Here is a 23,092-nt window from a genome sequence, read left to right as displayed (position 1 = left end):
GCCCCACGCGAGCGGTGGCCAGGTAGAAAGTCTGTCTGTGCGTCCGGCCCTGTGGGTGCGCGCCGGCCCCCACGCGGCCCGCATCCCACAGCCGCTCAGCACCGTCCGAGCGCCGGCGAGGGAAAGTGCCCGCGGGGCCCTGCCCAGCCGGGCGCAAACCACGTTCCCTCGTGGATGAGCTGAGACCCTTCGCTGTGCCTCAGCGTCCTCACCTGGGACGCGGCGGTAGTATTAGAACCCGCTTCGCGGGGTTTTTTATGAAGATTACACGAACCAATTAATGTTCAGCATTTTAGTAGTTGGGTCTGGAACATAGTGCTTATTGAAATTATGTCACAGTAATAAGAGCATCTGGTTTTTCACACATTCTCTCCATGTGAAGAACAAACAAATCTTTATCTGGCCCAGGAGAGCAACGTCTAGAGGTCACAGTCAGGAGGGCATCTGGCTGGCCTTCGGGCTGGCGGCCAAGGCAATGGGTGCTGCCTCCAAAGTAACTGTGTCAGACGGGTGGGGACAGAGTTGGCTGTGGAAAGGGAGTGAAGGCGAGGGAAGCGGGGAGGGAGGACTGTTAAGGGCAAGTTGAAACCAGGGAATCCAGGGGTCCGATGTTGGGGTACCTCTGAAAGGATGAGTGATCTAAGAGAACAGTAATGCAACTGCCAGATATTTACCCTTTTTTAAAAAAAATTGGGTATTTTGCAATTACTTTAAACCTTTTATACATATAATAAATGTCTTCTTGGAAGGAGGAAGCAGGTTATAAATTAGAATGGTGTTTAAGTGGGAGTTCATTACTTAGCTTATTGGAAGAAGCTCTACATGTTGTTTCATAAAATACATACTAAGAAGCTGTGACCCTAGGGGCCTGAGTTTGGTGGGCAATTGCTCTTCCTAAGATTTAGTAGATTGCTAATGGGTTAGCCCTTTTTTTATGTGCTCTCTCCCCCTGGTGGTTATAAAACCTGGCCTCACTTCCCTTAAAGGAACTTCCTTTGTAATTTCTCTGTTGGTTACTGCTCAGAGATAAGATACAATTTAGGATCAGTTTCCAGCTCACAGTAGGCCTGTTGTTATCTTTAGTCTGTCCCAGGTTACATAACTGCATGAACACACAAGTCCATCCTCACTACTTGCGAGAAAAAAAGTTCTTCCTGTTTCTGAAAACAAATCTTGACAAACACCAATATTGGGTCTTTTGATAAGGTTGGTTACTTCAGTGACCATTTTGATAATTTATATCACCTATCAAAGAATTTTTACCAGCTTGTGCTATATTTGTCTATCTCACCTGAAATGCTCTCTTTCCTCTTCTCTACCTAACCACATTCTATGTACCTGGAGGCCTAACTCAAATCCCACCTTCTTTACTGGACATATATTTCAGATTATCTTGATATATTTTTTCTCTGACCATCAATGGCATTTATCAAGTACCTTACTATTTGTATAGATAGATGCTACCTAATTTCAGCATACACATCTTGATTAACAAGATTGGAGAATGGTCCAGGGCAAGAAGCATATTTAACCTTTCAGATTTCTCTCAGTATCTGCAGTGTTGGGCACAGAGTAGATGTCTTGATTGTCCCTATCAGAATACAGAGCTTTTGAAAAATATCAGCTTCATACTTTTTAAAGTTGAATGGTTAGGAACCTCTATTAAAAGGAACTCATAAAAAATTTCTCTCATCTCTAGCAAGTATCACAATCAGACAGTTTATGACAGGGGTGGGCAACCCCTGGCACGCGTGCCAAACAAGGCACGCCAGTAACTTTTGCTGGCACGCGAAACCCTCTCTTATAATCTTACATTTACAATTTTTTTCTTAATATCGACTTTTTTATTTTTCAGATAAATTCAGTGTAGGTGCATCTTAGATAAATAAATAATTTTACATAACAAGTTATCTTAAAGACCTAAATTTAAGTTATAGCCTGGCTGGTGTGTCTCAGTGGTTGAGCATTGACCCATGCACCAAGAGGTCTCCAGTTGAATTCCCAATCAAGGCACATGCCCGAGTTGCTGGCTCATTCCCCGGTACAGGGTGTGCAGGAGGCAGCCGATCCACGTTTCTCTCTCATTAATGTTTCAACCTCTCCCTTTCCCTCTCTCTAAAATCAATCAAGACATATTTTTAAAAATATTATAAACAAACAAACAAAACAACCAATCAACACCTCTGGTTTCTCTAGCAATGTAAACTAATGATGAGTAAAATTCTTTTGGAGTTTTTAAAATTTTTATTAAGGTGGTAATCTGCCATCTTTCACTATTAAAACATTGAAAATATAATTTTGGAGAATCACATATCAGGTTTATATCTTAACCAAGTTCACCCTACCAAAATTTGTAGTAGACTATTTGTGTTTAGGAAATTTATCCCATATTCATTCTCATATTTTGATGGGGCCAAGTGCTGGGGGAAAATGAGGATACTAAAAAGAGAAGGGAATTAAAACTTATTTTCTGGAAAGGATCTGATACATAATTGATAAATTTTGTGTGAACTGGTTAGTATGTTACCTTTTCCAGGGTTCTTTCCATTGTAATCTTAATTTTTATGTATTTTTAAATATATTTTTATTTCAGAGAGGGAAAGAGAGATAAAAACATCAATGATGAGAGAGAATCATTGATCGGCTGCCTCCTGCACGCCCCCTACCGGGTATATGCCCTTTACCAAAATTGAACCCAGGACCTTTCAGTCTGCAGGCTGATGCTCTATGCCAGTGGTTCTCAACCTTCCTAATGCCGAGACCCTTTAATACAGTTCCTCATGTTGTGGTGACCCTCAATTTCATTGTTACAAATTGAACATAATTAAAGCATAGTGATTAATCACAAAAACAGTATGTAATTATATATGTGTTTTCCGATGGTCTTAGGCGACTCCCGTGAAAGGGTTGTTCGACCCCCAAAGGGGTCTCGACCCACAGGTTGAGAACCACTCCTCTATGCAGTAGGAATATTAGATGCTCTATCTGAGCCAAACCGGCTAGGGCTTAATCTTTTTTTTTTTTTAAATATATTTTATTGATTCTTTTACAGAGAGGAAGGGATAGAGATAGTTAGAAACATCGATGAGAGAGAAACATCGATCAGCTGCCTCCTGCACATCTCCTACTGGGGATGTGCCTGCAACCCAGGTACATGCCCTTGACCGGAATCGAACCTGGGACCTTTCAGTCCACAGGCCGACGCTCTATCCACTGAGCCAAACCAGTTTCGGCTAGTGCTTAATCTTAATTTTTAAATAGAGTACAACAAGATTGCCCATTAAAGAAATTTTGAACAAGAGTACATTAGATGAGGAACATCTGGGAAACAAAGGAAGTCTTTTTTAAAAAGTTATTTTTATTGATTTGAGAGAGAGGAAAGGAAGGAGAGAGCAAGAAAGAGAAGCATTGATTTGTTTTTCCACTTACGCATTCATTGGTTGATTCCTGTATGTGCCCTAACTGGGGATAGACCCTACCACTTTGGCATATTGTGAGGATGATCTAACCAACTGAGCTACCTGGCCTGGGCAAGGAAATCTTGATATGAGACAGCCTTGAGGCTGGCCTTTAAAAATTATTGGATATGCCTTAGCCAGTTTGGCTCAGTGGATAGAGCATCGGCCTGTGGACTGAAAGGTCCTAGGTTTGATTCTGGTCAAGGACACTTCCTGGGGTTGCAGGCTTGACCCCCAGTAGGGGGTGTGTGGGAGGCAGCCCATCAATGATTCTCATAATTGATGTTTCTATCTCTACCTTCCTCTCTGAAATAAAAAAATACATATTTTTAAAAATGATTGGATATTATAGGGGGGAACAGTTTATAATTCCTCTCTATTTTTTAAATTTTTGTTTATTTATTTAGGCTATTTCAATATCTTAAAAGATTAAATATACACCATGATGAAAATATCCTCTTTTGTCCTTTAAAAATAATATTTTTCTTAGAAGTAGTTTACATTACTTGGTACAGATTAATGTCAATTCTAATGAGTGTGTTTTAACAGGTTTGATCCATCTTCACATAAATTAGAAGAAAAAAATTAGATTTTCATGTCCTTATAATGACCTTTTAGAGGCTACCAAAGATCCTGGATCTATGAGGACTTCAAATATGCTCTAAAAATTACATTCTAATTTTTTTAAAACTGAACATACCTTCTACTATTATGTGCTATTTTAAATGCAACTTCCTGTCCTCCATTCCACTTTATTTCTTGTTTCTGGGGTGGTGTACCTGAGAATCTCCATAATTTTTAAAAATTATGATAAAATAAACAAATCATTTTTTTAAAAATCTATTTTTATTCATTTTAGAGAGGAAGGGAGAAGGAGAGAGAGATAGAAATATCAATGATGAGAGAGAATCATTGATCAGCTGCCTCCTACATGCTTCACACTGGGGATTGAGCCTGCAGCCCAGGCATGTGCCCTGACCAGGAATTAAACCATGACCTCCTGGTTCACAGGTCAACACTCAACCACTGAGCCACACCAGCTGGGCATCATCATTTTTTAACATGTACCACTGATAATTAGAATGCAGAATTTCAGAGAACCATTTTTTGAGAATTATACCTCATAAAGTTTCCTTTTACCTGGCATAACAAGTTCTCTTTTTTGCCTCATGTATTCCAGAGTTAGAGCTAAAGAAGCCAGCAACCTGGATACACCAATGGGCACAACAAAAGAGCCCCAACAAAAGCTTGCTCCCTCTAGTCAGCGAAGTATGAAGACTTCATGGTAGGAGAACTTGTTTCTAGACTGGCTCTGCCATTAACAAATTGCAACTTGGTAGATACTCTCTCCAGCTCTTCATTATCAGCCAATAGCTAAGTCCAGCATTATGATTCCAAGTTGGATGAAGAAAGGAGTTGTGTTTAAAGCAGTTTACTTTTATTGCTTAAAATAGAAATAATTGCACACTGGAGAATATTTGAAATTAAAGAAATGCATTTAAAAAATTCTACAATCCAGAAGTAATCACTATTAACATTTGAGGCATTTAAACATTTTTTAAATTTAAATTCTTTATTGTTTAAAGTATTACATGAGATGAGTCTCCTTTTTTTCTCATTGACATCTTCCCGGCCACTCCCAGCCCCTCAGCACATGCCCTCACCCCTCTACTGTCTGTGTCCATTGGTTATGCTCATATGCATGCATACAAGTCCTTTGGTTGATCTCTTACCTCCTCACCCCCCATCTTCCTTCATAGGTTGGACAGTCTGTTCAATGCTTCTGTGTCTCTGGTTCTGTTTTTGTTCATCAGTTTATGTTGTTTATTCTACAAATGAGTGAGATCATGTGATGTTTATCATTCTCTGACTGACTTGTTTCGCTTAGCATAATGCTCTCCAGTTCCATCCATGCAGTTGCAAATGGTAAGAATTCCTTCCTTTTTAGAGCAGCATAGTATTCCATTGTGTAGATGTACCACAGTTTTCTAATCCATATTCTGCTGATGGGCACTTAGGCTGATTCCAAATCTTAGCTATTGTAAATTGTGCTGCTATGAGCATAGGGGTGCATATATCCTTTCTGATTGGTGTTTCTGTTTTCTTGGGATATATATTACTGGGTCAAATGGAAGTTCCAGTTTTAATTTTTTGAGGCAATTCCATACTGTTTTCCACAGTGGCTGCACCAGGCTGCATTCCCACCAGCAGTGCACGAGGGTTCCTTTTTCTCTGCATCCTCACCAACACTAAACATTTTTTAAAAACAGTGCACATATTTTATCTGAGATCCTACTGTATGTAAAATTTTTCATTTGCATATTTTACTTAACGCTAGAACATATTACAAACCCGTCATAAACATTTTATAGTCTACATACTCTTATTGTATAAATATATCATCATTCACCTAACCATTTCATTATAAAATTTATAGGGTTTTTTCCAATTGAAATCATTAAAAAAACTTTATTCATGGCAACTCTTATATTTTGCCTCTTGTGGCATTTATTATTATTTTTAATTTTAATTATTTTATTTATTGACTTGAGAGAGAGACACAGAGAGAGAGACCTCAATTTATTGTTCTACTTATTTATGCATTCATTAGTTGCTTCTTGTATGTGCTATGACCAGAGATCAAACCCACAACTGAGGCATATCAGGACAACTCTCTAACCAACTGAGCTACCCAGTAAATGCATGTTACTTTTAGTTTACATTTCTTTGGGACATTGACTAAACTATTTGATAAGGCCCTTAAAAATAAAGGGTCATTTGGATGTTTGGAACCAGGCATTCTTCCTATGTTTTCTCCTAAGGCCTTGCAATTGTCTATAGTATTGAGACTTTAAATAATGGGATAAATATTAACTAAGGTAGCCTATTAAAAGTAAATATTAAAAGGAAACATAATCCCTAGCTGGTTGGCTCAGTGGATAGAGCACCGGCCTGCAGACAGAAGGATCCTGAGTTCGATTCTGGTCAAGGGCACATGCCTGGGTTGCGGGCTCGATCCTTAGTAATGGGCATGCAGGAGGCAGCCGATCAATGATTCTCTCTCATCATTGATGTTTCTATCTCTCTCCCTCTCCCTCACTCTCTGAAATCAATAAAAATATATTAAAAAATAATAATGAAAAAATAAAAGGAAACATAAATTAGGACTTAGATTTGGTTTGGAATTACAATTTTGCTTCTTTTGTAAGTCTTGTTTTCTTTGTGTCAGGAGGCTGTAAGTGAGTGTGTGTGTGTGTGTGTGTGTGTGTGTGTGTGTGTATAATCATGTAATGTGATTCTTTGCTGGGAGCCGGTCCATCCTTGCTGCTTGACACAGTCGCTTCAGAGAAGAAACATCTGCACAGCATATGTTTCAAGGGACCTGGCGTATATGGCATACTGTTCTTAATATGTTTGCTCCCCTTCTTGGTGCTATGTGTTTTAACTAAGGTCACCTCTCCGAGAAAGGTTGTTTCCCCAGGTAGGAATTTTTCCCTGAAGTTAGGGAGGGAATAAAACCCCTTAACTAAGTGCCAGGCGGGTAGTTAATCACTTTAACTAAGAACAATCACGCTTAAGCTACATAATCTTTACTCCCTGGAATGGAGATAAGAAACAACACCCTAACCTTTGGAATAGAAATTGACAGGATTAAAATCAACTGGTATAAATACAGATGTAACAAGACAACAGAAGACAGAACCTAGTGAGAGAACCTGGCTGAAGAACCTAGAGACAGAACCTAGAGACAGAACCTAGAGACAGAACCTAGCAAGAAAACATGGCAAGAGAACCTGACTAGAACCTGGCGACAGAACCTGACTGGAGATCCGGGCTAGAACCTGGCTGGAGAACCTAGCGAGAGAACATGGACACAGAACCTAGCTGGAGAACCTGGAGACAGAACCTGGCTATGCTGATCGACTGAACGCTGCCTCTGTGTCATTCCTTCTTCGCCGACTTCGTCCACACCTTTGGGGACCCCTGGACCTGCTGGGGATGGACCCCAGCAATTCTTCTTAACTAAATAAACATTTATTGGGAAACACTTCCACAATGGCAGAGTAAGGACTTCCCAAAACCTGCTCCTCCATAAAGCAGTGAAATAACTGGCAATAATTGTCTAGCTCAACTTTTTCAGAATTCTAGAAAGTAACCAAAGCCTTGCAACGACCTGAGGACTGTTCATTTGAGAAAAATGGCTGAATCTCAGAACAGAGAGATTTGTGATATTTATTATTTTTTTTATTGATTGATTTTAGAGAGAGGAATGGAGAGAAAAAGAAAGAAATCAATTTGTTGTTCCACTTATTTTTCATTCATTGATTCTTTTTTTTAAATATATTTCTTTATTGATTTCAGAGAGGAAGGGAGAAGGAGAGAGAGATAGAAACATCAATGGTGAGAGAGAATCACCAATTGGCTGCCTCCTGCACGCCCCCCACTGGGGACCGAGCCCGCAACCCAGGCATGTGCCCTTGGCCGGAATCAAACCCAGGACCCTTCAGTCCGCAGGCTGACGCTCTATCCACTGAGCCAAGCCGGCCAGGGCCATTGGTTGATTCTTGTATGTGCCCTAATCAGGGATCAAATCCACAACCTTGGTGGAGGGGGACAGTGCTCTAACAAACTGAGCTGCCTGGCCAGGGCTGAGACTTGTGGTGTTTAAATTGCTCTGTTACACCCTGCCAGCATGGCTCAGAGGTTGAGCATCGACCTATAAACCAGGAGGTCAAAGTTCGATTCCCAGGGCACATGCCCAGGTTGTGGGCTCGATCCCCAGTGTGGGATATGCGGGAGGCAGCCAATCAATGATTCTCTCTCATCATTGATGTTTCTCTCTCCCTCTCCCTTCCTCTCTGAAATCAATAAAAAATTTGTTTTAAAAATTTGCTCTATTCCCATCCCACTCTCCCTAGCTCTACAGTAGCCTCAAAAACCAAAGTAGTATCTATAAAATAGCAGCAAAGCAGCCGCGGGATAGGGTTGAACAGGTTTGGAGCACCTCAGAAAGTCCCATTGTCTGAGAATTGTCACTATTTAACCTGCATAGTAGCTCTCCAAAAAGCTGCATTCACAGGACTTATCTTTATTTGACCTGATTCAGTCTCTCAGGCCATGTAAGTTTTGTCATAGAGGCAGCATTTTTAGAATTCTCTGGGATCACATAAGAAGGATGGTCATACTCTGTCTAGGGGGGATATAGAAAGCTTCTCAGTGGGTCTGTGTTAAAGTTGAGCATTAGAGGATGTTTACCACATAGAGGAGGAAGATGAGGAAGTAGAGCACTTCCAGGCAGGCAGAAGAAATATCGTAAGTAAAAGCATGAAAAAACATGTCTAAAATGGCATACTCAGCAATAAAAAGCTGTGTGGCTATGGAATAGAGTCCATAAGGGTAGCGATGGGAGAACTGAAGAAGTTAGGTGAGAAACATAAGGTGGCTACATCATGAGGGGTCTTTGGTGATCAGGAAACAAACTCTGAAGTTAAAAAGTTCAGTAAATGAATTAATAAACTCATGAGAGGAACTCAGTATGCTTTTGAACTGACGGAAGAAAGAATAAACAATCTTGAAGATAGATCAAGAGATTATGCAAACTGAAGAACAGAGAAAAAAGAGAATGAATAGAAATAAGGAAAGTTTCAGAAGAAATGTGGGACACCACTAGCACAACAACATATGTGTAATGGGAGTACCAGAAGGAGAAGATAGAAAAGAGCAGAAAAAAATATTTGAAGAAATAATGGAGAAGGGAGGTGTGTATTCTGTTCTTGCCTCTTGATAGACCAGAGATCATTTTAAGCCAATCCATGATGACTGTGTTCAGGGCTAGCTTTAAGTTTTTCTATGCCATAGCTGACACCTCAGTGGTTATCATGCACTGAATATTTTTGTCCCACCAAATTAATTTTTGAAATCCTAACCCTCAAAGTGGTGGTATTTGGAGATGGAAACTGAGAGGTAATTAGGGTTAAATAAGGTCATAAGTGTGGGGAGAGTCACTAGAGAGCTTGCTCTCATTGCCATTTGAGGACACAGCAAGAAAGCAGCCCGTCTACAAGCCAGGAATCTTGATCTGGGAATTCTAGCCTCTAGATCTGCGAGGAAATAATTTTTTTGTTGTTTAAGCCACCTAGTCTATTACATTTTGTTATAGCAGCTAATATAGTAGTGCTCAAGTACCAGTTACAGTGATGATTTTTCATCTTTCTCATTGAATGGCAGTGTTTGTTCTTGAGTAGAATGAGCATACTTAACAAAACAAGCAGGTTTTTGCTTTGCAGTGCTTTGTGAATGGTGCTTTAATGCATAATCTTTTTGATAGTGGATTGTTTGCAAACTCCTATGATAAAGTTAATGCATTTGCATTAGCATTGGTTGTGCAAAGCCCTAACATCCTGACTTCTACTTAAGTCAAATAACATTATCTTATAATAAACTTGATGGAGGACTGGCATTTAAAAGACTTTATACTGATTGGCCCATTTACAGTTTTTAAGTCATTGATAGAGTGTATGTACACAAAGCTAATTTTAAAAATTCATTCTGAAGCCGGGTTCTTTCTGTTAGGCTGTTGCTAGTGTTTTGAATTCTCTTGCTTCACTGCTTAAAGACACCTGCTCTCTGATAATAGCCCATTCGCTTCCATAGAGTAAATGGAAATTAAATATGACAAGAGACTCTGGTCTGTAGAGAAGCACAGTGAGAACTAAGAGAGTGATATGCAAAAGATGGGTAGTATAAGAGAGACTTTCTTTTAAAGACAGAGACAGTTCCTAGCTGGTTTGGCTCAGTATAGAGCATCGGCTCACAAGGGTCGCTGGTTCCATTCTGGTCAAGGGCATGTACCTCATTTGCAGGCTTGATCCCCAGCTCTGGTTGGGGGGTGTGCAGGAGGCAACTAATCAATGTGTCTCTCTAACATCAATGTTTCTCTCTCTTTCCCCTCCCCTTACTCTCTCTCTCACTCTCTCTCTCTCTCTCTCTCTCTCTCTGTCTCTCAAATAAATAAATAAATGATGATAATAATAATAAGAAGAAGAAATCAATGGAAAAAATATCCTCAGGTGAGTATTAACAAAAGAGAAAAAATTTTAAAAAGAGACAGTTTGCCATTTTCAACTACTCTGAGGCCACCTTGAAAACATCAAACTGATTCCAAATAAACTCTCATTTATATATTCACCCATCTATCCAACACATTCCTATTAAGTGCCTGTTGTGTAAAAGACATGCTATTGGAGATAGAGGACTAATTGAATACAGACCTTAAGTACTCCATAATTAACTGTTGATATCAGACATGTTTCTAATTGATCTTATACTAGTGTCACAAGATGAACTAAATACTGATGGGTTTCTACGTGTGTAAAATTAGCTGCTTAATGATTTTGAGCGTCTTGCAAGTTAGTAAAAGATAGTAAAATAATGTGGTAAGGCCTTTCCATTCTTACTATTTTGCTGTACCTCTTTTGGTGCTGCCAAACTGAACCACTTTACATTTCTCCTAACATTCCAGTCGACCAAGAACATTAATAGCTGAAGACTTGCCTAATTTTGAGGAAGAGAAAAACATCCAGACTAATATCACATGACATGCCGAGAGTAGAGCTAGTTTAGTGGCAACTGAAGGAGAAAACATTCTCCTGAATACAAACTGTCATGTGGTCTTTCTTTTCTTTTCTTTTTTTAAATATGTATTTTACTGATTTTTTACAGAGAGGAAGGGAGAGAGATAGAGAGTTAGAAACATCGATGAGAGAGAAACATCCATCAGCCGCCTCCTGCACATCCCCTACTGGGGATGTGCCCGCAACCAAGGTACATGCCCTTGACCAGAATTGAACCTGGGACCCTTCAGTCCACAGGCCGACGCTCTATCCACTGAGCCAAACCGGTTACGGCTCTTTTTAAAAATATATATATTTTATTGATTTTTTACAGAGAGGAAGAGGGGAGAGAGAGAGAGAGAGAGAGAGAGAGAGAGTTAGAAACATCAATGAGAGAGAAACATCCATCAGCTGCCTCCTGCACACCTCCTACTGGGGATGTGCCCACAACCAAGGTACATGCCCTTGACTGGAATTGAACCTGGGACCTATCAGTCCGCAGGCTGACACTCTATCCACTGAGCCAAACCAGCTAGGGCTCATGTGGTCTTTCTTAACCAGCTGTTTAAAAGTCCTTCCAACCTGAGGATTGGTTTCATCATTACTGCTTCCATGAAGCCTTCCCTGACTGCCCCAAGTAAATGAACTCTTCCCCCAAGAATGTTGCTCACAGGGAGTGCATCTACCAGAAACTTTCATTTACTTTTACCAGGACTTTTTCTCTTAATTATTCTATCTGAAGAGTCTGAAAACCCAAAAGACAGGAATGTGAAATCCTGGTCCCTGGGCTCTCTCTTCATGAGGACAAAATGTAAAATACGATGGCTACTACATTTCACTTTTTCATAAAATACCAGCATTCTTGTATTATATAAACGCCTGGTATTGACATTTTCTCCTGATGTTGCAATTATTATTGCACACTAAGGTCAGTAATGCTCTTATTGCAAAATCTCAGTGAATACTTAACTGTTTTTACCTTATTCATGCTCCCTGTAACTTTCCATTCATATATTCAGTTATTCATCAAATATTTAATGAAACCAGATTCTGCACTAGACACTGGGAATGCAACAGTGAGCAAAATACACATGGGTCCTATCATCAAGGGCTGCTAGGATCCAGCACAAGAGAGAACAACAATCAAGCAACCACACAAAGTGTGGTGAATGCTCATCTAATCTAGTCCAGAGGGTTAAAATCTAATCTGGCTAACAGAAGTGACGTTAAAGTGAAATCTGAAGAATTAAGAGATGGAGGAAGAATAGTTCAGCTGAGGGAACAGGAAGGACTGGCGGCAAGAAAAAACATGCACATTTAAGGAATTTAAACTTTATTAAGAATGGGCCACATAGAGGAAGGGCAGTAAGGAGGAGGACAGTGCTTAGGGGCTTTGTAAACTGTGATAGAGTTTGGGTTAAAGGCAATGAAAAAGTCCATGGGAAGGTTGTGAAGGAGGGAAGGACAGGAAAAAAAGGTAATTTTGGCTACAATTTAAGAAAAACATTTCTATTATGTCCATTATTTCCTATTCTATTTTCTGAGTTTCATTGTTGCCTTATTCTAAATACTTTAAAGAGCTAAGTTAAAAGAACACTTATATTTAGTTCGGGTATAAACAGTAAACTCTCCATGTATCACAGATAAATTATATGTAAAACTTAAGTTATTTTTGCAAAGTAACTTCTTGACTCCTGATTAACATCACAAAATAGATAAGGTTTAACAATAGACTAACAGGTAATTGTATCTTCCTTTTATTTGAAACCATTCAGTTCTAAATTATTCATTTTAACTGAAGAACAGATATGTACATAAACTAAAATGATCAATAATCTAGTTTCTATTCCACTTTGGAATGTCCTTTTTAATCTTCATTTAAATATGGTATCTCTAAAATTTAGGAATTTATTTAAAGCCACACTACAGAAAAGGGCAAATCCATAAATACATAATCTTGCGATTTATCCCCGTATTGGGAACTGAAAGTGTGTGTTAGGCTGATGTCAAAGACCTAGTAGAGAATGGTTTGTAATTTTTTTTACAAGTTCATTTTTATATTCTTGGACTTTAAGAACAAAAATTAAGAGTAGTTTTATTATTTTTCTGCTAATAAAAACATTTCCACATGGAAAACAAAGAGTAGCAGTATTCCCTTTCAAATCTTCCCTGAGAAAGTCAGGTTAAATAACTGAGTTTCATTGAGATACAAAAATTTTTTAAAATGTTTTTATTGATTTCAGAGTGAGGAAAGGGAAGGGATAGAAACATCAATGATGAGAACCATTGATTGGCTGCCTTCTGCATGCTCCCTACTGGGGGATCAAGCCCTCAACTTAGGCATGTACCCTGACAGGGAATCGAACTTGGACCTCCTGGTTCATGGGTCAGTGCTTGACTACTGAGCCACACTAGCCTGGCTACAAAGTGTTTTTTAAAATACTAAAAAAAGAATATAAGCCCTAGCTGGTTTGGCTCAGTGGATAGAACTTCAGCCTGTGAACTGAAGGGTCCCAGGTTCGATTCCGGTCAGGGGCACATGCCCAGGTTGCAGGCTCGATCCCCAGTAGGGGTCGTGCAGGAGGAAGCCAATCAATGATGTTTCTATCTCTCTCTCCCTTTCCCTTCCTCTCTGAAATCATTAAAAATATATTTTTTAAAAAAGAACTACATTAGCAAAGCAGTGTAGTATTAATTTCTATCATATAGTTTTGAATAGTGGCTGTATTCTAAAATATTTTGTGCAAAAATACTAAAATGAACAGCAATGTCAGCAGCCAAATGGAGATATGTTACAGAATTTTAAAATACTTTTTGATAGAGATCATTGATTAAAGTTTTAGTTTTGAACTGTGTAAAATAAATCAAGGAATAAGTTCTTATATAACCAAAACTAAAACATAGCAAATATGCTGACAATATTTTTGCTTGAAATATTTAGTATTTTAAAATATTATTTGAAGGTTAAGGCAGAATCTTATTCTGAAAATTAAAGGATCAGTCAGGACACATTTCTTTTTTACCTTTTAATATAGATAATAAAAATATCTTGAGAGTAGCAGTTACTTCTAGCTTTGCTTTATTTTCAAATAAAAAATTAGGTGAATTAATGGATTCATACACCTTTATAGGTAGAAAAGGACTAAAAGAGTTCTACCTTAACACAAACTCAGTTATTTTCTGATATTGTCAGCTGAGGTAGTATATAATTAATCAATATTGACTTAATTTTAGAAAATCATGGGTGGATCATATACCACCTATACCTAATAACTTTGTTTAGGACTCTACATGATATGTGTTGTATGAGAAATCTGTAACATGATGATGCTTTAGTAAAATACAATACCTGTTTTCAAATATTAAAAAATAGACCAAACCCCAAACATTCTGATTTTGTTGTTTAAAAAATTGCTTTCATTTTAATGATCTGAGTTAGTAACAAACAAATATACAAAATTATCTTTCACATTTCCATACATTGTATTATGGACCACTTAAAACTCTGGATTGCAAATGCAGGTTTCTTTGTATCCTTAACTTCAATTATTGCCACTTATAAATAAAGGTGATTTACAAAAACATGCATTTGAGAACACAGATGCTAAAAGTTGCACATGGAAGTTAATGTACAACCAGTAGCGTACATTGTTCATTTGTGCAGTTTATGTGTCGAATGCAACTGACGCAGAAGCAGTTATCCTGGGATTTTTCACTCTAATTAAAAAGCATTTTTGAGCAACAGATGAAAGTACAGTTTAAAACAAAAACTGTATTCTACAAATACAATAAAATTCACTTGTACAGCTGAAGAAACTTTTGGGACCCAAAGCTGATTCAATAACCCTGCTGCTACATTGGTTTTATGGGTATATTGCCAAAGTCATAGGTTGGAAAATAGCTGAAAATAAATATGTATAGTAAAAGGAAAGTGAGACTAAAAAACGTGAGGAAAGCTTTGAAAATAGTAGTAACGTATGAGTCATCTACAATTTTCATTTTTAAATTTCAGAAACTTGAAGATAATCTGAACATTTTCTAAGCCGTTTAAAATTTTAAGATTTTTCCATCATACTTTTTTCTAGGCCACTTCCCCAACCACTAATCTGCACTATAAACAAACACCAACATATGACTTTTTATATTAAATTGTTTCCAGATATCTGTAGGTAAAAAAAAATCTAATCTTCCTTAAACATGTTTTTCTAGGTTGTGGCAACATGTGCTTTACCCCTCTTTAACTCAATCTACAACCTAAAGTTATTTCTATATTATAAATTTTAAACTCCCTGGCAAGGAATGTGAATGTTACCCAGCTAGATATTTATTCAGCTTCTTAAAGGAATTATATATGGTTGTCATAATTGTCCCACTTTCCCTTAAAGCCCAAGTTTGATGTAATCTCATGTAATATGGATTACATGAGAAAAAAATGGTACAAAACAATGGATCTCTTCCAGGCAGTATTATAGACTTGGCTTCTGATGTTATTGAAAACACTTGTTTTATTACAATGAATACAACTGCAAACAGTTTGAAAATGGGTGGTTTTCTAGAGGAAACATCTGTTTTCCATGGACCTTGTGAAGAAAATGTGGCTAGTGATTTCAAACATGTACTTCAAGTTACCTAAATGCAACACAGCTTCTAAAAAAATATAAATCATCAATGATTCAGGCAAGAAAGCTGGGGGAGTAAAGATGTATACTTAAACACTACATTAGGAGATGTAGTTACCTACTCTGTACTTTGAAATGAAAGAAACCAATTCTGTCCAGAGTCAGTACCAGAAAGAGATATAGCTGCTTCCTACTCTTCTACATAACAAAATTAATTTTATGATACTTTCACTTGCTGATAGTTTCTTATTTGAACTATCAAAATGAATCTAGGTTATTTTTGTTTTCAAAATAAGCTGCCTAAACAGGTGTTGTTTTTATGAAACTTTCAGAAATGAAACATTCAACCCTAGAGAGAAACTTTGTTTTGAGTATCTTGTCTAATGGCAGGTACAAAGATTGTTGAATTAAGGGTTATTGCTTTTAAAAAGATAACCATCAGAAATAAATATGTAAGGTTAACTCAGTACTCATTTTTCACTCAATGCTACGTTTTATTCCCAAATCAAGTCACATGTTGCCTTCAATTCTTTGCCAGTTTACTTCGGTTTTTAATTATAAGAAGTCAGCCTGTTAACTCAAAATGAAGACAATAGCAGTAGCTACATAAGCACGTCTTATTTGGGCATTGAGCAGTAACACTGCTTTCTTGATAGGACTTAAGGCACTAAATGGTAGTAAAATAAACAAAAGTATGATGATTAACAAGTTCTTTAGAATCCTAAAAAAAGGTGATCATTTAGAAGGACACTATTAAATCTTTTTCTCAAACAAATAAGGCATCCTGTTGGCAAACACAAAAAACACAAGGTCATGTTGAACCTAATACATTCACTGTCTCTCAGCTAAAGTACTTGACAAATTGACAAATTAACTAGCTATGATAGCATGTATAAGGGTTGGAAAGGCACCAAGGAGAGCTCTACCACTTCCAGTTCTGAGAGTCAGGCTGTGTTTAACACTGCATGCATGTAATCTAATTATAAATTTTATTCTTTAAAATGTATAATGGGGTTAGATTTTTGTTTCAACAAATCAGTTAATCAAATGCTTGTTTAGTAAGAAATTTATTTTCATGAATCAGAAAATTACAGCAGTGTCTAACACAACCCCATTATAAAGCTAAACTAATTCTAGTACTGAATGCATATTCTGGATAACACTGAAGCAAATCTGTATAAACAAAAAGGTTACCTCAAGATAGAATTCACAATTGAAATTCAACATATAACTAAATAAGATTTACTGAAAATGAAAAGTGTAGTACAGGTACATCAAACAATTATAATCACATTTTCCTTGTGAAAAATACAACTATTAGTGAAATAAAATGTACAATTGAAATTTTTTTCCAAAGGAAAAAAAAAAAACAGTATAAAGGAAAATACTTTTCTTCGAGATAAGGAAGATAGTATGTCATTGTTTTTTTTTTTTATCACAATATAATTTGACACAAAAAGCAGTCATAGAATTGCACCAATTCCACATCCAGTTTCCTGAACATGTTAAGAGTAAAAGGAGTTTGTAAAGCAGAATGCAGTTTCTGAATTTTATATTTTAAATTGATGATATTCTCATACAGAATGTCATAGCACACCAGGTCTGTTTACACATGTACAACACTTTCTGTTTGTGGCCAGACATGAATACAAACATATGATTTCAGCCACCTTTCTATCATGCTGGTGTTTAGTCAGAGTCAGGAAAAAATAATCAAGCTACTTAAGTGTTACCTAACAATAAAGAAAAATTATATTTAGTGCATGCTTCATCATTTGTCAAAAAACATTTCTGAAAATAAAACTCAGTTACCAAATGGTTTACAAAATAGAAAAATCATTCATTAGGATAAAATGTGGTGGGACGTAGATCCATTTTCGAAGGACTGACTTCCTTGGCAGCACCACTGTCCTTCAGCAGAGGTGAGGATGCAAGCAAGTTCTATGGCCAGAGCAGGTGTGCCTGCAGGAGATCACTACTCAACATTTGATTATCCAAGGCTCTAGACCATCGGTTCTCAACCTGTGGGTCGCGACCCTTTGGGGGGTCGAACGACCCTTTCACAGGGGTCGCCTAAGACCATCGGAAAACACCTATATAATTACATATTGTTTTTGTGATTAATCACTATGCTTTAATTATGTTCAATTTGTAACAATGAAATTGGGGGTCACCACAACATGAGGAACTGTATTAAAGGGTCGCGGCATTAGGAAGGTTAAGAACCACTGCTCTAGACCAACTTTGATCACTCCCTCCACCATTTCATTAGTGCTACAAAACAGATGAAAATTTTCTGGAAATGTTAGAAGCATTTCTGCTGTACATGATTTAGAAGTTCTCCAAATTTTTCAAATAGGTCTTCTACCCATTTTACATTTTTCATACAAAGCTGAACAATTTCTTCTTGTCCTAAATCTTCATTTTTCTTCTGCACAGAAGAGATCTAAAATAACGAGAATTGCCACATTAGCTTATACTTATCACTATATAAGCTCTTTATAAAGACTATTTCTATATCCTGAAAAGAGGATTTATTAATTCACCTATAAGTACTGATCTTTTTTTTCAAAACCCATCCACGGAGAATAATTATTTCATGTACATTTGAATGAAGTCTAATCCTATCATTTTTGGCTCCATGGGAGCAAGGAAGAAGGCCAGGAAAAGTGGTTCAAACTTTTTAAATTCCTTTCAGTTGTATTAAAAGCAGAATGACAAAATTTGAGGTCAATATTTCCTTTGCTTAACAGAGGTTAGATTTAGATTTAGAACATCTTTTGAAACCAGACCATTATGAAATACATTACATGTAACTGTGAGTAAACTCAACCCTTTTTAATTAAAAACAAAACAAAACACCTGATAGTACTATCTACATTTAAACCCTGAGCGAGTTAATCCTGATATCCCATCCACAAAGTGGTACTATTGTCATATATAATTTCTAAGCAACTTAAATTATGATACTTAAAAGCTACAATTAAATGTTAACTATCATTTCTTCATGCCAAGGAACAAAGCCCCATTTCTCTATAATTGAAAAGGATAGGGCCATTCTAGTGATAAGGAAAACAGTGAGATATATGTGACTGAAGTATATTAAAACAGGATCATTATACATTGAGAAGAAAATACAATAAAGTACCATTTATTATGGCAATGTAAACCAAGCACCCACAACCTAAAACATTACCACTTATAGCTCCTTTGAGAGGCGGTGAGCCTCAGAGTAATCTGAGCACAACACACCAGAGAGGCTAGGAGCAATCTTCTAGTCATTACTTATTGGAGAATATAGAGACATACATTTTTAAGCAATTCTCTTTGACACATTAAAAATACTATAGCTACAGTCTCCTTAAAGCATGGAAAAACATACATTTTGTTTTTAAATAAATGAAAAAATAATTACCTCGTCTTTACATATCAGATAAACATGATATTTATAATGATGGAGTGAATGATACAAAGAATATAGCTGTATTTTCTCTGGATCAACAGCAAACTCCTGTAACAAGAAAACAGTTTAGAGATATATTTATTTCATGAAGCACCTGAGCTAAGAACACTTTTATAAAAATACTAGGCTAAAAGTTTCAAAGGAAATATTAAAAGTGACTTGTATGGCTAGATATTAGCTCGTATTAATAAGCTGCTATTGCCAAAACCGGTTTGGCTCAGTGGATAGAGCGTCGGCCTGCGGACTGAAAGGTCCCAGGTTCGATTCCGGTCAAGGGCATGTACCTGGGTTGCGGGCACATCCCCAGTGGGAGATGTGCAGGAGGCAGCTGATCGATGTTTCTAACTCTCTATCTCTCTCCCTTCCTCTCTGTGGAAAATCAATAAAATATATTAAAAAAAAAAAAAGATTTAAAAAAAAAATAATAAGCTGCTATTAATAAGAGGCTTATTCAAAATAAGAATTTAAATTGTATTTTTAAACCTTCACTTTCTTTTCTTGAACATAAATATACACTATTTCAAAATATTTAACCATTATAGAAAAGTTTAAACAGTGAAGATATGATTTATAAAGTAAAAGAATCCTATAATTTCTTGGTTCAGAGATAAACAAGATTAACAAAATGTTATATATTTCCCATGTTTTCCTCCATGTATAACATATATTTCTATAACTTCTTTTTTAGCCTAACTAAAACATGGGTATCTATTTATTACATACTCCATCCCCAATATAAATTAAATGAGGGCAGGAAATTTTGACCCTTTTTCACTATTGTATTCTTAGTACTTAGAAGTGTATTTGGCATACTACAAGCACTAAAAAAACCCCCAAAACTTTATTGAAAGAATGAATGAATCTATCACTTCTTTTTCTGAATAGGCATTAATTTAGACCATGCTTGAAAATGAATCAATTTCAATTTTAACAATTTTGCAGATATGTGGTCAACACTGAATCTTATTAAATGTGTGCACACTCATTTATCTGTATGCATTTGTATCCAATGACAAAAAAACTATAAAATATACATACAAGCATGGTATATTTCCTTGCTTACTAGGCTATTTAAAAATTTTTTGAGCACTTACTATATGCCAGATACTGTGCTAGGTAATGGAGAGAAACAAAGAATAAGACGGAATCTCTGCTTTTTAGGCCAGAGCGGCTCATTCCTACCTGAAAATAATTCAAATTTAACAATATAGTAAAATATTTGCCTGCCTCAATGTTTTAATTAGAATTATATATCAACAACTGGAAGAGGTATAATAACATCAATCAATATATACTTACTTGTGCAGATTTAATGGTTGTTTTAGAAGTCCTTAGAGTTTTCTTATTATAAGCTTTGCCATTCATTTTGATTTTAGAAACAGCAGATCCCCCACTTTTTGCTTTAGAGTCTCGAGTAATTATTGTTAGTTCAGGAAAACTTTCCAAAGCATTCTTTAAAATAAAGCAAAAATAATTGACATCAGAAGAAAACTAATTTACACTCCTTATAGCTACTCAAATTTACTTTAAAAAATATATAAACGTTTACATACATGTACATATACACACAAATATATATATTGGGAACACTGATTGGGTGTGGCATATATGATATTCAAATACACACATACGTGGAGTGTTAAACATGGCCAAGTTCTTTGCAGCTCCCCCCATCAAGATGTGAATCTTAACTATATTTATGGTGATCATTTTGCAGTATAGACAAATATTGAATCCTTGCTATACACCTGAAACTAATATAATGTTGTATGCAATTATACCTCAAATAAAAAAATGTAGATTCTATTTCCCCATCCCTTGAATCTGGGTCATCCTTATGACATGCTGTAAGCAACCCCACATGACACTGTGGGAACTCCTGAATGAGGCAGAAAGTTCTTTGCAATAATGCCTTTCTGGTTTCAATGTAGGGGAAAGAGGGACATATACAAATGCTTTTAATTTATGATGGGGTTATATTCTGATAAACCCATGCTAAGTTGAAAATACTGTAAGTTGAAAATGCATTTACCACTACACTACAGAGCATTGTTGTTTAACCTTGTGATCACGAGGCTAAGTGGGATTTGTGGGTCCCTGCTGCTGCCCAGCATTATAAGAGAGTATCATACCACATATTGTAGCTCAAAAGGTCAAAATTCAAAACTTGAAGTATAGCTTCTACTGAATTCATATATCTTTTACACCATCTTAAAGTAAAAAAATTAAGTCAAACCATTGTAAATCTACTTAAGTTTCTTCAAAGCTCTACCAATTGAACCACTGTTAACACTAAAACTTGGTCAAGTCCTGGATCAGGGCAAGAAACAAGTGTTGTAATGTTCCTCTGGCTTCACCACTTCTCTTGCTTCTTTTGACTATAGGAAATGCAGTTGTGAAATAAGAGTGTAAAACAGAGTTTGATGAGTTTTGTGACCACAATGATACAATAGTTATCACTGATAATTTAGTGGCCATATGGCAGAACCAATTCTAGTCCATTCTTTAAAAGTCACTGGCATATTTATGCCCTTACCTACTTGGCAAATCATTCTGACATGAAAAGCTACAAACAATAATTGAAACCTGGCCACAGTGGGCTCAGTGGTTGAGCATTGACCTATGAATCAGGAGGCCATGGTTCAATTCCCAGTTATGGCAAATGCCCGGGGTGCGGGTTCGATCCCCAGTGTAGGGCGTGCAGGAGGCAACTGATCAATGATTCTTTCTCATCATTGATGTTTCTAGTTCTCTCTCCCTCTCCCTTCCTCTCTGAAATCAATAAAAATATATTTTAAAAAAATAATTGAATATTTTTAGCTAAATTTAACTAGTTTGAATAGTTTTTAAAAATTGAGCTACTAGCATCATTTAATATTTTGATACTAAAAGGGTTTAAGAGTTCACATTATCTTTATTTTCCCCCATTATATTTATTATACAAACTAGAGGCCCAGTGCACAAATTCGTGCATGGGTGATCAGGGCCAGCTGGCCAGGGGGAGGTACTGCGGGAGGTTGGCCAGCTGCGGGAGTGCACTGACCATCAGGGAGCAACTCCTGTGTTGAGCGCCTGGCCCCTGGTGGTCAGCGTGCATCATAGCTACTCGTCGTTCAGTTGTTCCGCCTTAACGGTCGCTTAGGCTTTTATATATATAGATTGTACTTCTCATTTGATAAACTGAACTGTTTTATAAACAATCATAACCTTCAAGGCCACTCTTTTCAAAACCCATGTGAGTTCCCAAACACCTGGTATTCCTAACAACGCATTTTTAAACAGAGACCCTAATGTTTTTATATATAAGTGTAGGAGGGAATTAAGTTTCATTTAATAGACACAATAGAATTTTTACTATTTCCTACCAGAGTGAACTATCACTAATTTCTAGCTTCATTTTCTTAGATTATTTGTGCTATTATATACTTTGGTGTTTTCCTTATAAAACATGCCCAGGCTTGAATTACTCTTTATAACAAATGGAATTTAAAGACCAAAAAATAAAAATAAATGGATTTTACATTTGGGAACAATGAACACTAGGTCAGTGTGCAGACGAAAGGAGAAAACTTAAGTGCTCTTTCTAATAAGCAGAAGATGCTAAAGATGACTGGAAGTAAATAGGATTCAGAGGAAATAGATCATTAACTTCAAAAAGCTTTAGGATTCCTAAAATTACCGGGATCATCATGGGAAGTGGGGTTAATTATTTCTAAAGAATAGAAAATATTTTATAATCTACTGTTTGTAATATTTTATATCAAATCATTCTAAATTTTTTTTTTAATATATTTTATTGATTTTTTACAGAGAGGAAGGGAGAGAGATAGAGAGTTAGAAACATCGATGAGAGAGAAACATCAATCAGCTGCCTCCTGCACATCTCCCACTGGGGATGTGCCAGCAACCCAGGTACATGCCCCTGACCGGAATCTAACC

At 36.8% G+C, this 23,092-nt stretch overlaps 2 protein-coding genes across 12 annotated transcripts in view; one reads left to right on the top strand and one right to left on the bottom strand.

Annotated features, from left to right (window-relative positions):
* The window catches only part of LOC102419534, an 84,980-nt gene that overhangs the window by 21,012 nt on the left and 40,876 nt on the right, over nt 1-23,092 (top strand). The window contains exon 3 of one of the 3 annotated variants that reach the window (XR_330367.3): nt 4,639-4,964. Coding sequence is in view for 1 of the 3 variants with exons in the window: in XM_023761837.1 (XP_023617605.1) it covers nt 4,639-4,743 (105 nt within the window). In the remaining 2 variants the exon portion in view is untranslated. Of the gene's footprint in view, nt 1-4,611; nt 4,965-23,092 lie in introns of those variants that run through there. The other 2 variants (XR_002831502.1, XM_023761837.1) reach the window with 2 other exon arrangements.
* Nucleotides 16,164-23,092, bottom strand: part of QSER1 (glutamine and serine rich 1) — a 57,316-nt gene continuing 50,387 nt past the window's right edge. For all 9 annotated transcript variants that reach the window (XM_023761822.1, XM_023761823.1, XM_014463726.2 and 6 more), the window contains 3 exons: nt 20,453-20,605; nt 19,106-19,201; nt 16,164-18,136 (listed from right to left, as the gene is read on the bottom strand). In XM_023761822.1, the coding sequence (XP_023617590.1) occupies nt 17,996-18,136; nt 19,106-19,201; nt 20,453-20,605 (390 nt within the window). In that variant the 3' untranslated portion in view covers nt 16,164-17,995. The remainder of the gene's footprint in view (nt 18,137-19,105; nt 19,202-20,452; nt 20,606-23,092) is intronic.

This window comes from Myotis lucifugus, unplaced genomic scaffold (assembly GCF_000147115.1).
Source record: "Myotis lucifugus unplaced genomic scaffold, Myoluc2.0 scaffold_218, whole genome shotgun sequence".
Classification (NCBI taxonomy): domain Eukaryota; kingdom Metazoa; phylum Chordata; class Mammalia; order Chiroptera; family Vespertilionidae; genus Myotis; species Myotis lucifugus.
Note: the sequence above shows the minus strand (reverse complement) of the source record. Positions and strands in the feature narration are given on the sequence as shown.